At 35.1% G+C, this 16,535-nt stretch overlaps 1 protein-coding gene across 1 annotated transcript in view; it reads left to right on the top strand.

Moving 5' to 3' along the window:
• The window catches only part of LOC128988923 (uncharacterized), a 31,172-nt gene extending 15,742 nt beyond the window's left edge, over positions 1–15,430 (top strand). The window contains exons 9-12 of the mRNA XM_054410704.1: positions 3,269–3,393; positions 4,089–4,369; positions 5,062–5,244; positions 12,904–15,430. Of these exons, the coding sequence (XP_054266679.1) occupies positions 3,269–3,393; positions 4,089–4,369; positions 5,062–5,244; positions 12,904–13,329 (1,015 nt within the window). The 3' untranslated portion in view covers positions 13,330–15,430. The remainder of the gene's footprint in view (positions 1–3,268; positions 3,394–4,088; positions 4,370–5,061; positions 5,245–12,903) is intronic.
• Positions 15,431–16,535: the final 1,105 nt, after the last annotated feature.

Raw genomic sequence — 16,535 nt, 5'->3', positions numbered from 1 at the left:
ATTGGTAATTTTGTTGATTCCAATGACGTTGGTTGTTCTGTGCATGGTTATCGCTGTGTTGGTAGTTCTGGCGGTTCATCTTAGGCACGTAAGCTTGTTGGTTAGTAGATCGATCATGGTAACGTTGCTGGTTCTGTATGTTAGGGCTAGACGGTCTGCTGTTCTGGTGACTGTTGTTGTAGCTCTTAACTTTCTTCGGTCCGTCTCGAATGTCATCCTTCTGTAGAAGTCGTTCCATGGCTCTTATAGTGGTGATATTTTGCACATTAACACTGTCCTGGATGATTGGATCGAATCGCTCTGCCAATAATGATACGATCTCCTCTTCACTTAAACTAGGGGAGATGGATTGCAATAAAAGTACTCGTTCTGTTAAATATTCCGTACGGCTCAAGGTTCCATTAGCTCGATATTTTTCAGACTCAATCTTGGCTTTTATTCCTCTTTGGACGGCTTGACTCCAATATTTGCACTCAAATTCCTTAACAAAATGGTCCCAATCAAGAATGTCTGATCTGATTAGTTGTAACCATCGGGATGCGGGTCCTTCAAATGACGTTTCCAATAGGTCTTTAAGGTATTCGGTTTGATCGCAGTTCATATTCCTTTCGATCCCTCTCTCGTAATATCGTTTAAGTTTGCGCAGATATTCCATTGGGTTACCGCTTCGTCCATTAAATTTCGGCAATTGACGATCATTGTTCTCATTACCGCTACAGATTACTTGAATCGCACCTGCTTGTCCATTTATTGGGTTAGCTTGCTTTAAGTTGTTTACTTCAGACTCACATTTGATTAAATTTTGGTTGAGAGTTTGAATTTCGAGCTGTTGTGTTTCAATTAATCTAGTTTGTAGGGTGATTTTAGGCAATACTTCATTTTGTAGGGCAGTTAAATTTATTTTTGAGTTACGTTCATTGTCAAGTTGTGTTTTAACTGTGATTTCTTCTATTTTCTGCTCAAAATTAGATTTATGTTCTTCTAACTGTGATTTTACTGTTGAGATTATTTGTTCTTGGAATTTGTTATGCTCTATTTCTGAATTAGATTGTTGTTTTGATATGCTATTAACAACAAATTGCTTCAACTGATTTTGAGAGTCTTCAATTTTTAACATTAGCCGATCATTTAGTTTAGCTGTTTCTTCAGTTAAAATACTTTGTGTTAATTTTATGGCATTTATTTCTGATTTTATTTCAATTTGACTTTCTCTAGTTTCACGTATTTGTGATTCAAATGCGTTTCTACAAGCTTGGATTTCTTGGTAGGTTTCGTTTATTTTATTGTTAAAGGTTTGAATTAGTTTAGCTTCAGTTTGATTAATCTGCAGTTTTGTTATTTCTTGGATTTCTGATTTAGTTTCACGGATTTCGTTTTTAGTTTCACGGATTTCTGACTTTAATTCTGCAGTTATTTCTGACTTTAATTCAGCACTGGTTTGTTCAAACTTATTACTCAAGTTGGTCATAAGGTTAACTAACATGTTCATATCGATTGTGGGTGTCTGTACTGGAGGATTTGTGACGTTTAATTCATCAGTTGAACTAGTTGAAGTGTCGGAATGAATAAGGAGCTCGTGATTCACATTATGAACGGACTGAGACTGTGTTTGAGTGATATCAGCTGTTCGACGGCTGTCTGCAATATCGTATATCACATTTGTCGAGGTTCGGGAAACGTCGTTTAAGTCCGGCTGCATTCGGCACGACGGCACTGTGTTTTTGGTCGGTGGCGTTTCGGCTAGAAGAGGCAGTTTGGGTGGCGGAACAAAACCGGTTAAAGTCGAATGATCAACGCTGTCTGATTGGTCAATGGATCCGGTGAACGGTTGGTAGTCGTTGAAATTTGAGGCTTCTTCTCGGGTTTGTTGTTGTTCTGCTTGTTGCTCAAAATGGCTGCCGTGTGTTCTGTCATTTATGTCGTCGTCGTCTGAAGAACTCGACAATCTATCCAGAGACGCGTAGTTTCGTTTAGGCCTTAAATTATACTTATTTTCCGACATTTTAATGTGAAATGTGTTAGGTCATGCGTGGTTATTAAATATGCGATGTTGTTGTGTTGATTATTTTGGGAAACAGGGGCAATTACGGGACAAATTAACAATGCAAACTCTTAAATCTAACAAACTTATAGGCTAGTTATGGTGAGAATTGCAATAAAGTTAATGAGCTATTCAAGCCAACACGTTGGTGCGCCAATTTGTAAACTCACCTTAAAATATTCATTTTAGGCTAGGCCTATTCTACAAATGTTTAAAGTTAATAAGTTAATAAAGATATGGATTACAAAATGGGTTTTATTTAAACAAATGAACAATTAACATGCAATGAGAAAAGGCTTGACGTTACAATGAAAGGATTGACAATGGTGTATGGGGTTGAAATTAAATTGAAATAAAAATAAATTTGAATAATAACTTAAAGGTTCAAATAATTTAGATGTGACATCTCTCAGGGTAGGGTGTCGTGCTGGCTTGAATGCTGATAATTAATAAATTTAATAGCGTCCAAATAGGCCTAATTAAAGTGTTAAATTTACACAATCTCAACAATGGAAAATCTAATTTTGGTGTTGTCCAAAAGGTAAGTCCAATTAGTATAAAATTTAAAAGAGTTTAAAGAAAAGGTTATACTTAATTTTGAAGATAATGATTGAGTTGAGTCCTCTTGAGGTTTAGGCTACTATATGATATAACTTGAAACTTGAAATGAACTTGATTCTTGATAAATGAATTTGATTTAACTTAGGTAAAAATGTTGAGTCCTTCTTCTAATAATTTCAACTTCTCAATGGCTTCCTTCTCTTTCAAACTCACTGTTCACATCACTGATTGTTGAACACATGGGATCACTTTCACTGCTTCTTAAATTTTGATTCCTTAAGGACTAATTTTGAAATGATATTATAAGAAATTTTGATGTATTGCAATTCTCTTACATATTTAATAAATAATTAGGTTGTGGGCTTTGTAAAAAAAAATATAGGCTATGAATGAATATTATTAATGATTAATTGAACATATTAATGAAATTATATAGATTAGGAAAATGAATATTAGGACAGTCTTTCTGAGGAGTGATTATTAGGTGTATGAATAGAAGTTAACATAAAAAAATTTAATACTAAATAATGAATGAAATGAAATGAAATATTACAAGCTTCAGTGACTTGATAACAAATATAAGTCCTCAGTATTTCTATCAACACACACATATAGTGTTTCATATAGGATTGAACTGTCATTCATGGTATTTATTGATCATTGCAGGGCTTACTTGGAACATTCTCTTCTGCAAACAGCCAAGTATCAGGACAATTTTGAGGTCTACATTCAAACTCTTATTTCTCAAGCACTGGATGCTAACTTCCTGGCTGAAATATTTGCTGAGAAAGGTAAGTTAGCCAAGTTCTTGGTTTTTTGTATATTTTGCACACGGTCAAAGTAAAGTAATTTGGTGATAAACTCAATTTAAGTCAAAGTAGGGTACTCACTATTTAGCTGAGCGGTTTAAGTGCTCACTGTTTGTTTAGAAGTTTCCAGTTCAAAATACTTCTCTTTCACTCATCCGGAGTGATTTGGCAGACATTCAATTTGACAAAGAATGTCTTATGATGCAAAATGCTTGGTGTATTGCGAATGTAATCGAGCTTAAGAAAACTTTTGGGAAAACATTGGGTTATACATTTTTATTTGTTGAATCCATTGATTCGTTCAAGCAAGAGACCAGACGAGACAGATCCATAAGACATCCACAAGGTTGGTACGGTCAGGGAAAACCTGGAAAAGTCAGGGAATTTTGTTCATTTGGAAAAGTCAGGGAATTTTATTTTCCAAATTTAGTACCAACCCTGCTATTGTACCAAGCAAAGTCTAGTAATGAGAAAGGTGTCAGGCTGATCTTGAAGACCGTTCTTAGGTAGGCCTGATGGTCTGAAATTGATTCTACATATCTATTGTTCCTGGATAACCAGCTTATCAGCCACAAGGAATCTACCAGGATAATTTAATTTATTCTATTTAACTATAACTATTCTACTTGAACACCCATCTTCACTCTTCAAATAACATCCCGGTGTGTTTGTCACAGACGAGTACTTCCTTCAGAACGTGGAGGTGATAGACAGGTTGACGGAGGAGCGACGTGTACGGCTGGTGGCTGCGGTGGGCTGGCCGGTAGAGTCAGCGTTGCAGCGTAGTGTCACGACATGGCCGTGTTACAACGTGTTGGCTGATCTCAAGGCAGGACCGGTACCAGTGTGTGATGCCTGCGAACGCAACATGGTGCATGCTAGGATCATACTGTACGGCCAACCCTACAACCCCAACACTCTGGACGGATGCGAGGTGGAGAACAACAGGAATGAGAAGGTCAGTTACTAGATGAAAAAATAGGCCTACTGGTTACTTTGGATGCTGTAACGAGTTCAATAAAAAAAGTTCATAGTACAGGGTGTTTATAAAAGAATGCCGGGATTTTAAACAGTCGTTGCTCGGGGACTATTCAAGATAATTAAACGATTTAAACGTCAAATTGTAGGGAAAAGAACAAAGTTTTTTTCTCACTCTTTGATACTATTGGGAATGATTTAATAAAATTCAGATTTGCTTCAATCTTATACGAATGTAAAACTGGCAAAGTCTGTACCCTTAGGGCGATCGGTGGGTTTATCTGATGTCTTAAATACAAGTGCAGCACTAAAGTAATGTTGAAACCCAGAAATTTTGAATCTCTAATCCCACACCTTAAAGTCAAGTTCAAAATCGGGAATCCAAGTAAAACTTTATAACCCAAATCAGAACTTACGGTAAAAATTAATTCTCATTAGGCTACGTCTATATTTGTTTAATTTTGATCAATACAAATACTTATACATACAGGCCTACTAGTATTAATCAATACTTTTCTCTGTTTTTTTAAGTCAGAATTACAACATCTTGAGATCATAATGGATTCTCTTACCATTTTTCTGTTGCTTGTTAAAACTTTTATGGGGCTAAAACCCAGATAATTTAACTTAACAAGTTGACTTTGTTGTCAAGTAAATTATTGTTTTGTACAGGATTTCATGATATGCCTGGAGTGCATCAAGTTTGTGCAACTGTACAACAAGCTTGTACATCAGAAGTACATCATGTATATAGATTGTGTTAAGAGAGTTCAGGAGAAACGCAAGACTGATTCAGGAAAGGATACAACAGTTATCCTCAATGAGCTATTGGCTGATGAGGAATGGCTGAGCAAGGTAAAGGAAAACAAGTTATTTAACTCGTTTTTTGCTAACTGTTATATTTCTTTGCATACCTGAGCTAGATGTAGGCCTAAGTTGATGTTAATATCGAACTAAACTTTGTTCGGTTTTATTAATTTGAACCAACCAATTTGACTTATGTTAGGAAACATGTAAACACATTCATTGATCATTACCGACTAATCCATCTATGTTCAGGTGTTAAACTTTAGCCCAATGACTACGACTCACATGTGTTCCGTTACCGCATTTCATGGCGATAAATCCGCACTGCAAACCCACTAGGGCTCAATTAGTTCTGCGGGCACTAGAGTCGTCATGTCGTTTAGTGGACAATCGACCCATTCGGCCGACTGTGCCATGGTACCCTAGTTGGCCAAGGCGTTGCTCCGATGAGTTTAGTGTTGAAGTATTTCTACATGCGTTTTATCGAGTCTTGTACATGTGCAGTGGAGCTTACTAATGTGTGGCTTAGCTGGAGTGGAGGGGTTTCTGTTAAGTATAAACAGTGTCTGGCTTGGGTGGAAGTTGACAGTGTTAGTGAGTGTAATAATGATTGCACACAGGCCTAACACTTTTTGCCTCTTTTTACTCTAGCATCGAGAAGTAGGAGACAGATTTTTATTCTTTGGCTTTTATTTCGGTTAAAAACGGACGATTCGTGAAAAACATTCAAATGGTAAAAGATATGAAAGAACATAATTTAGAAAAAAAATTAACAGCGGAATAAAATATTTTGTCAATAAGTTAATTATGTGTGAATCGAACACCTGTAAGCGGATTGATAATTAAAAATATTAAACGTTCTTTGTTGAATCTGAAAGGTTTTGAATCTTAAAACTCAAACTACTGTAGTGATAACTACTGTTGTAACGATAAACATCCATTACTCATGTTTACGAAACATTGAAGTTTTTAGATAGTATTGACGTTTTTGACAAGTATTGATACATTGGATTACTATATAGTGTTTTCTTGTAGTTAACCTAAAAACATAAATAGTCTAGTCTTTAATTCACAGAGACTCTGGCTTTTCACTTCCCAAATGGGTTAATTCCATACAGTTACTCAATGCTATTAATTCTTTTGTTTTGGCAACATTGTTAAATAGTTCATTATGAATTAAGAACTATCTATAGGTACTGTGGTTAAATATGTACTAGTTTTGAAGAGCTGCAAAAAAAAAAAAAAAAAAAAAACTAATTCATTTGTAATAAATTGTGGCGGCAATATTTCGGAATGATTATTGAGCGGAGCTAAGCGAAGCTCTTTGGGATCAACTTCAATGCAATCTTTATAACACTTAATCTCAATAACGGTTGAAAATATTTTAGCCAAACATACCAAAGTTGTTTTGTCAAATGTTTAGATGGTTTGGACGTAACCAATTTCAATGTTTGATAATGCCTATATAATTTTAAAGTAACTCAAAGTTTTTAATTTTTTACATTGGCTTTATGAGTTTCCATGATGGTTACAAAATAACGATGTAAATGTAAACAAAATAAAGAATCATAGCATATGTTCAAATCAAGCCACGACCTAAACACAGTACAAAGGGAAAAAATTTGGATGATGACCACTGATAAAATAATACAGAGAAAGTCTTAGGTTTACATTTTAAGTCACATTTTGGTAAAGACCACTGATCAAATTGGTACAGTCATAGATAAAACATACTTTCTTAGGTACAGTATTTAACAGATTTGATTTAAGTAGCTAAATAAGATTATAAAAAATACTGTAACATTTTATCTTAAACAAACAATTTGTCGGTGAATCACATTCATTAATTCATCTCATAAATGGCAAACTTAAACAGGTCCTCGACGTAGGAAGTGATGAAGGAAGTAGTAAAGGCGAGAAGTGCGGAGTGTGGGAAACGTTTGTGGCAATTAGATTAATGTATCTGCAATCCTAAAGTGCTATGGGAAGGGAGGGAAACATTTCCAAGACGTAGAAAGTGGTGAAGGAAGTAGTGAGGGCTAGCTGTGCAGTGTGTGAACTGTTTGTGGCAGTTACATTAATGTATCTGCAATACTATAATGCTATGGGAAGGAAGGGAAACAGGTCCACGACGTAGGAAGTGGTGAAGGAAGTAGTAAAGGCTAGCAGTGCAGAGTGTGGGAACGATTTGGGGCAGTTATATTAACGTGTCTAAAATACTAAAATGCTATGGGAAGGGAGAGAAACAGGTCCACGACATAGGAAGCGATGAAGGAAGTAGTAAAGGCCAGCAGTGCGGTGTGTGGGAACCGTCTGTGGCAGTTAGATTAATTTATCTGCAATCTTAAAATGCTCTAGGAAGAGAGGGAAACAGGTCCACTACGTAGGAGTTGGTGAAGGAAGTAGTAAAGGCTAGCAGTGCAGAGTGTGGGAACATTTGTATTTTGTATAATATCTATAAACATGTTTTCATTTATTGCTCTATTAAAAACCATGAAACATGATTGCTCCGCTCAACTGGCTTTCACTGCTATAAAAACAATCCTAGTTAATGATTATTATTAACTAGGACCTTTGATTCTTGCTAACTTAAAATCTGTTTAGCTAGAATGTCTAGATTAATTAGCTGAAGGAGACAAAAACATACCTGCAGGGTTGTCAGCGGCCGGGAATTCCGGGAAAATCGGGAATTATGCGTGAATTTTAACAGCCGTGAAAAAACCGGGAAATATGCGTGAAAATCGTATTATTCCGTGAATTTAATTGATATCGTTAATACAGTTTTTTTTTTCAAGTAATTTTAATAGTTATAAACCGTTTTGCAATACTTTCTTGATTGATTTTATAGTAAACCAAAATTTACGGTTTACTGGCGAGTGGCGATGGTTCGGAAGAACCAGAAGGTAAGTTGGATGTACACTACCTACCACCATGAATAGGCCTACGCGGGAAGCCGACGCCGCCGGTCGCCGGAAGCACTTAGTTAAATATACTCGCAACTCGAGTCGAGTAGTAGAGGTTAAGCCGATTTTGTTGATGTTTGACAAGTAAATAATAAGAAAGGAAAATGTTTGAGTTTTATTTAATCCCTTAACCCCTTTCAATATTGACATACTAGGCCTAATAATAATCGGCAACCTAGGCATCGCTTGCGTCATCCATTTCACTGACAGCGACAGCTGACACTGGGTGATGGTGATAGTGATAGGTAGTGGTGTGCAGCGAGTGCGATGTATTGAAATTTCAATTCGATTCTAAAAAAGGATGTATCGATTATCGTCATCGATACCACCATCCATTGGTTACCACTTGGACATTGGTATCGGTTCGGTACCAAGACTCGATTGTCAAAAGTCGATTCCAATAACACCGGACACCCGACAGGGATAAATATTTTTTTACCATTTATTAACTTTATAGCTACAGTATTAGTTTTGTAATCACGATTAGTTTTGTAATCACGATTAGTTTTGTAATCACGGTTAACAATTTTCATAGCCAACATAGAAACTATCTAGTTCAAAACAGCGACGGTGCCGGTGACATTGTTTAGCTTCAGCTCATTGCACAACACAATCTACGTTTCAAGATGTCAGACTCAACTCATGAGACAACCAGCGCGCGAATGTCCTGCCAACACGAAATTAATTATACTAAACAATGTCTGTATCAATAAGTCAGACATTTAGATGTATTATTTTTATTTTTAGTACAAAATAAATAACCTAAACACGTCGAAATGTTCAGTTTCCTCCCTGCAATATTCAACCATTAAACTTAAACATCGTCATCGTCGTATGGTTAGGCTTGCTTTATATTGCGCCAAAAAGTAGGTCCATATTTATTTATCTGTACTATCTACCTGATTAAAGAGTTTAGTGAAGTTTTAAGTGCTATTATGACACAATGCATTTATTGAAAAATATCATAAGCCTTAGTCCATGTAGATTTTGTAATGTTATAACGAATGGTGAATGTTGACAATAAAAGTATGTAACAACAGTTCTCATTGGTCAGGAGGCGACAATGCACTACCATGTCAGCCAATCGACTTTCGTGTTTCAATGGAGCAAATGACGATTGCTAGACATCGTTTTATGTGCTTTGCTTATTGTGGGTGGGAAGGGTATCGATAATTTATTGTGATTTCGAGATCCGATATGTAGTACGTGTTCGTTTATGCATAATGAGTATTTAAGTATAAAAAAACTAGGTTAGTTACAGACAGGTTCAAAACATCGATTGTTACGATCCATTTTTGACACCCCTACACGGAAGTTATAGTGACGTCGTGCATAAGGGCCAGGCAGGCCGGTTCACAGTGAATCCACTCTGCCGAACCTATACTCTTGGTATCATCGGGAACATAGTCAAACACTTTTGTTACTAAATCAGGGTTGCCACCAGCCATGAAAACCTTGAAAAGCTTGAATTATGCATGAATTCTTGTGACTATGAAAAAAGGCATGGATTATGCATGAATTCCTGTCTATTGGACCATGAATTTTCAAAATCAGGAAAAATTATTCTACCAGTACCATTAAATTTGCCAAATATAAAATATTTCATATTTAAAAACAGTTCAGAAAAACGAACACCAAGAGAGAATACCATCTGGGAATTTTCCACGTTCAGAAACAATTGCTTAGTTCATTCAAATTCTTGTAGGTTAGATGCTGATGTCAGCTGACCCTTCCCGAGGACTGTATATGGTTTGAAAAGATCATTAGGTGGGCTACCCCCGTGTATGTTTAAAGGGGTATGGGGACTTAAACCACAAAAACAGAAGTTTTAGACCATACACGGAATTGAAACTGGCCACATAATAAAACAATAAAATCAGCAAAACTCAATTGTGTTAAAATTATACAGAATGCGACAAAAGAAATCTGTTTTTTGCAGCACACTGTTCATCGACAGGTCGTCTGAGGGTGGTGGGGGTAGGCTCGTTAGAAAGCCTATACGTTATATGTATTCATAAAGCAGTGGTCACCTGAGCAACACGTGTTTGTTATCGAGCCGTTTTAAAAAGTAATTATTCAGTCATTTCAACTCAGCGGCATTTCCATGCATTCTTTGAATTAGGTCGACATGAAGAGGTTCCGGTGAAATATATGTTGTCTGTATGGTTAATCAACAAAATTGAACAGATTAATAGACATTAATCTGTAGGGATAAGAATTAAGATCGAACCTCAAAATTAGTGTAACCGAGCGGTCAGATATGTTTAAAGTAGATGTTTGTTTTCAAGCGGGCATACGAGGACTGTTTACCACATCAGCACGTATTCTATCGAATGTTAGTTGTCTGACGTCCGATCTGACTTTGGACGGCTTGTCAGCTTCTTTTTAAACGCAGATGCCATTGTTCTAAAGTTGGTTTCCACCACATGATTGTGCCACTTGACGGAATCAACGTCGCCCTAATTTAAAAAATGCACCAAACTGCCGCTGAGTTGCAATGACTGAATAATAACTTTTTAAATTTGACTGTGATAACAAACGCACGATGCTCAGGTGACCACTGCATGAACACAGATAATGGCATCACTTCATCTATGGTGTAGGCTTTTCAACTAGCCTAATCCCACCACTCTCAGACGATGTTGCTGAACAGTGCGCTACATAAAATAGATCGTTTTTTTTCCACAACCTGTGTGAGCGCATTGACTATGAATTTTTTCAAACTGCCAATGAAAACCATGAATTCTGCATGAATTTTGTCATCCCACTATGGTGGCAACCCTGTAAATACAACTATGGCATGTTTTATAAAAGCACTCTTTTGGAGATTCTATAGTCCCTAAACATAATCTTTATTGTAGGCTAAAAGTAAAACTTATCTATTGCCATACTTTACTCCACCGTCGTCGACTTAATCTACAACTCTTTAAAAAATACCAGGTTTCAGTCAAAATACTTTCGTAAAATTTAACAGTGTGCCGTTTTAACACAGTCATTCCTTGACCACGATCGTTTTTACTTCTTATAGAGAAAAGACTCTCCTTACAAAAAGTATTTATAGGTCAAGATGTATGTAGTTTTTTAAAAGTATAACTGCAATTGCTTTTAAAAATAAATACAAAAACTGTCAAATGACTTAGATTAATACTTGTAGGCCTAAGCCTATTTATAAATTAGAGGAAACTTTATTAGACCTCATCACAGTCAAATTCAAACATTTGCAGTGGTTTAAAATAATTAACACTCAGAAACGTTTGTGTAATGGAAATCTGCAAGCGACTGACGCCAAGGGTAAGGGAGGGCATGTGAACCAGGCTTTAGAGCAAACTTTCTCTTTTCCTACCCCATGTCCCGTTAGACGGTGGGCGGGGCTTCACACTAAATAAACACTCAGTTCATTCATTCACATTAGAGAATAGTTTTTGTGGCAGTGACGTATGTCTCTGTAATACAACCTTATAGTAACCTTTTATAAGCATTATTAAACAATTATTACACACAAGTAAGAAGAGTGGCCTTTATTTGAGTTTGAAACTGATCAAATGACTAGTCTAGCCTACTGTACTAGCTTGATCAATTAATGTTTAAGGTAATAGAGTTTATAACCTCTGATAATTCTGAACAAATTATTAGCCAAATATAGTATTATGAGTGGATGTTATCAAAATGGCACCCATAATGACCCACCGCGCTACCCCTTACCCGCCCGACCATCAGTGCGTCACTAATTAATTATGTGTCACGAAGTGTTCACCGTTTCATCGGTCGGGGCTTATGTAGTCCCTTGGGCAATTTGGCTTGTTTTTTTTTTTTAATTTACTGATAGGTGTAACTTGTGTTGTGCCGTTCTTATAAGTATAATAGACGCCGGGAATTCCGTACTTTTTAGCCGGGAAAACCGGGAAAAATGTGTGAATTTCGTTCTTAGATCCTGCTGACAACCCTGATTACTAAACTTATCATAAAAACTAGGGATGGTCAAGTCTCGAAATTTCGGGAAATTTTCGGGAAATTTTAAATCTCGTTACACGAGACGAGATTTCTATTTGGCCGAGATTTTTACCGAGACGGGAATAAAAAAAAGAAAAAAAAAAAATTAAAAACGCCTGCAGAAAGTCAATGCAATACCCGCAATACAGGAGCGTGTTGTAGTTGCGTTTCCTTTGTGAAGGCGTTCTTATTTCATTAATTCTTTAAATGTAAATATTACTTTAATTATTTTAATAATATTACTTTAATAACATTTGAGAATTTTTGTAAAGTGTAAGCAGTGTGAGAAATGTTTTATTACTATAAAAAGTCAAAACAAGTAACTATTTTATAAAAATTAATATTGCTTTTATTTTATGATTTATTTTATTTTAGGATAAGTTGAACTCTATCCTAACTGATATCACTATGTTTCCTAATCGTAGGCATTTTTAATAAGTTAGGCGTGATTAATAAAAAAAATGTTATGCTGATGTTTTTTAATAAAAGATTGTAAATATTCTTGCCTATTATCATTATTTTTGTATTTAAACAGTCATCTAACAATGTTACAAAATCAGGTAAAAATTTTGAACGTGCATTTCTCGTTGTGTATGAGAAGGGAAATCCCGTCTCGATCTCGTCTCGAAATTTTATGAGAAATAAAAAATCTCGTCTCGTCTCGTCTCGAACTAAAAATCCAATCTCGTCCATCCCTAATAAAAACATAAATGTATACCCAACAAAAGTATTAATATTTTCTTAACTTTTACAGCTTTTCCGCCAAGTGAGAACTGTTTGGGCTGATGTTGAAAAAGCTGAGCGTGAGAAAAAGAAGAAACTAGGATTACCTGTAGAGCCTCCGGGTGGAGTACCAAATGAAGAACAAGGCAAGGATGTTGAAGCTGCGGAACAAGGGGATATTGAAGATGATGTAGTTATAGAAAAAGCGTTCGTAACAGAAATAAAGGTGGAGAAAGACTCTGATGCAGAAGAAGGAGAAACCTTTGGCAAAGAAGATGATGTTAATGATGTGACTGTCTCCATCGTGCAAGAAGGAAGTTCTGTCTCCATCATGCAAGAAGGAAGTTCTGTCTCCATCGTGCAAGAGGGAAGTTCACAAGCTACTACAGAGCAAGTGGCCGAGGTAGAGACACCTGTAGAAGATGTAAGTATTGAGAGAGTCCAATGTGAGTCTTAAAACATGCACTGGTTCAGCTCAGCTTTCTGTGATTCAATCATTATGTACATAACAGATAAATATCTAATGTTAAACAGTACAATTGCTGAATGTTAGCTACTAGAGACATACTGGATACGTCATGTGATGAAAATGTGACAGTCAAATTGTAGACGATTTTGGATTTTCCTATTTTACTTTAGTTTATGACTACAGTAATTTATTTTACAATTCCAAACAATATTAAACACTTCAATCAATTGAGACTGTAATCGACCTAAATAACTGTAGGATCAGAGATTTGATGCGGGCTTTAAAATTTAAATGTGCCTGGTCAAAAGTAGCGGATCTTGTAACAAAGCCTTTTAACACCCATGCTTCTTTGTTCGTTAAAAACACACCCTGGTGTTAAACCATCATAAATATAATCTAATAAACAGTTGTGGATTTATTCTTTTTCTTTGAAATTGTCAAATATATCTGTTATTTATAGAGGAATAAACTCCCAACAAAAGCTTTTGAATTTTTTGTGTCAAGTTAGGCTATACACAAAAGTTAGTATGTATGTAGGCTACATTGACTTCTATTGAATCATCAATACTATTACTGTACCTGTAAACGCCACTATAACATGTACCTTCTAAAAAGTTACTCATAGGAGGTATGCAATCTACTTAAAAGAACTATATATTTTGTTAATAAAAATATAGTTTTAAAGTATTTTTTACATTTTATGTTGTAGGCCTAACACATCTTCTAATACAATATTAGTGATGTGTTGGTCACAATCAGTTCAGTTTTTGTTTGTTTTGTTTTATTGGAAATTGTTTGTCGGTTTTAAATTATTAAAAATTACCACCCACTTGTATTTTTGTCTCAGCCACACAAATGATAATTTTCTACAAGGTTTACTGTTTGGGGTGGTAGGTTTATGTTGTTACAGGAAATATTGCAAGTAAAACTTAAGTTTCAGGAGAAACTATCCTGAAAATATCCTGTATCCTTGTAGTCTTTATTTAACCATCATATTCTATAATCGTGTTAAATCCCTCAATTTAAGATTACAGAGAAAAAAAAAAAAAACTGTACATTAAGGTTTCTATGTTCGCTTATCGAAATGTTGATCAATTTTGCCAATTTTATTCATTTCATCCTAAACTAATTACATTTGGTCAAAACAAACTTTTTACCTTCCCTGTAGTAGCAAACCAAAGTATTTGTTAAATCTTATGTTATGAAATAAAGTAAATGTCATGTTTATGGAAATATTTGAGGTAAGTCGTAAGTCAGACATTAATCATTGCTGCCCTCCTACGTAAAATTTGGTAATCTTTGAAACTTGGGGGTGCACAGGACAATGTCACATTTGGATACTTGTAATGTATATATATGTTACAGGCAAAGTATATAATCCAGTCATTCTACAGTTGAACCTCGTTTGTACGAACCTCAATAAAACAAATTCCTCGATATGACAAATTTTTTTAAATCCCCTTGACACTTTCATATAGGCTAGGTCATTGCTAAAAACACCTCTATACAACATAGTAATTAAGTTAAAAACCTCCATAAGACTAATTTGTTTGTGACATGGGCTAGGACTGATTAACCTCTAATCAACGAATATTCTTAGCACAAAACCTCTACAAAACAAACATGACCTCTATAAGACAAATTTCTCATAATCTTAACCTCCATAGTACGTAGTTTTCAAAACAAACAGAAGCTTGTCTCAACATGAAACCCCTACCCATCCCTCCTCCTTCCTCAGTCATTGTTTGGAGAAACCTCTATTAGAAGAATAACAGCAGCATTAAACCTCGATAAAACGACCCTCTTTACTAAGAATACCTCTATATTACAAATTTTTCCCGTACCCCTTGAAATTTGTCTTATAGAGGTTCAACTGTATAGAATTACCAATGCCTCAAATAAACAGGAAAGTATGAAATAGAGCTTATTATATACTTTGCCTCGTTATTCTATAGGATGCCTGTTGGCACTGAAAATGTTAAGCAAAGTATAAAATACACTGATGTTGGACTTTTTATATACTTTTGTTCTCTTGTTTGGCATAAATCTAATGTAAAATAAACTAACCCTTTAAACAATATTTCATTATTCTGAAGAATTTTTTAAGACTTCCAAATAATAAATTGACCTAACTATACACAAAATAAATCAATCCTGTTAAATTATTTACTTTTTAAGTTATTTATTTTTTTACTAACATTGAAATTTGAAACATCTTTATTTTATACTTTGCCTGACGCTGACACACCTCTACAGGCATTTTATTGAATGCCTAGCCTAGGCATCATAACACAACGCCTAGTCAAGGTGTATAAAATCCTATCGTTATTATTCTATTTGATTCTTTGCCTAAAAGCTTCAGACATTGTAGATATTGCCTAGTCATTCTATAGAATGCCTGCATTATATGATTTGCCTGTAACATCGTCTAGAACCAAACACGATGTTCGTTTTTTATGTTAGTTTGTTTATAACTACGGTAATTGAAAAGTTTAGCTATGTAAATACTGTAAATATTAATTTGTCTAACTGTTCGGTTTGAATAGTGAATAGAATAAAACAGATCAGACATCACATAGAAAAAATCTTATTTCAATGAATCTATAACTATTGTTGTTTTGTATGTTGTGTATATTATTGATTCTATTGCTACGTTACCCATGTTAATTCTCATAAATCTATACAATCATAGTACACCACATATACATAAGTAAGATTAATTTAGTACTAGTGATTAAACTATAATGTAATTATATATTTTGGTAAACCGTTTTCTACAAAATTTTGTCTAAGCTTACTTCTAGATATGTGTCGTAATGTAAATATGTATAATAGACGTTATTAATTACTTTGTACCAATTATGCTTTATTTTAAGAATTTCTTTCTGAAACAAAATATTTACCTGATGAATCTTTTTGATCAGTTGTATTTTCATGCACTTGTACAAATGGAAACGACATCATTAAACATTATAGAATTGTGAATATAATCTTTCTATTTTCCTGTTCCTCTAGCACAGCTAAAAGCTAGTTTGCAATGTAAACATAGCAAGGTTCATCTGAAAAAAGTTTCTTGCTAAAGAGTATAAAACAACATTCCGTAGTGATAGTCGAAAAGCTGTCACAAACTCTCGTCAGCGGCTCATGTCGGCAAAGGCTGTGAAGTTTCCAGGTTTCAAAATAATGATATTTAT

Source organism: Macrosteles quadrilineatus, unplaced genomic scaffold (assembly GCF_028750875.1).
Source record: "Macrosteles quadrilineatus isolate MER2022 unplaced genomic scaffold, UCM_ALF_1.0 Scaffold_3__2_contigs__length_128488019, whole genome shotgun sequence".
NCBI lineage: Eukaryota > Metazoa > Arthropoda > Insecta > Hemiptera > Cicadellidae > Macrosteles > Macrosteles quadrilineatus.
Note: the sequence above shows the minus strand (reverse complement) of the source record. Positions and strands in the feature narration are given on the sequence as shown.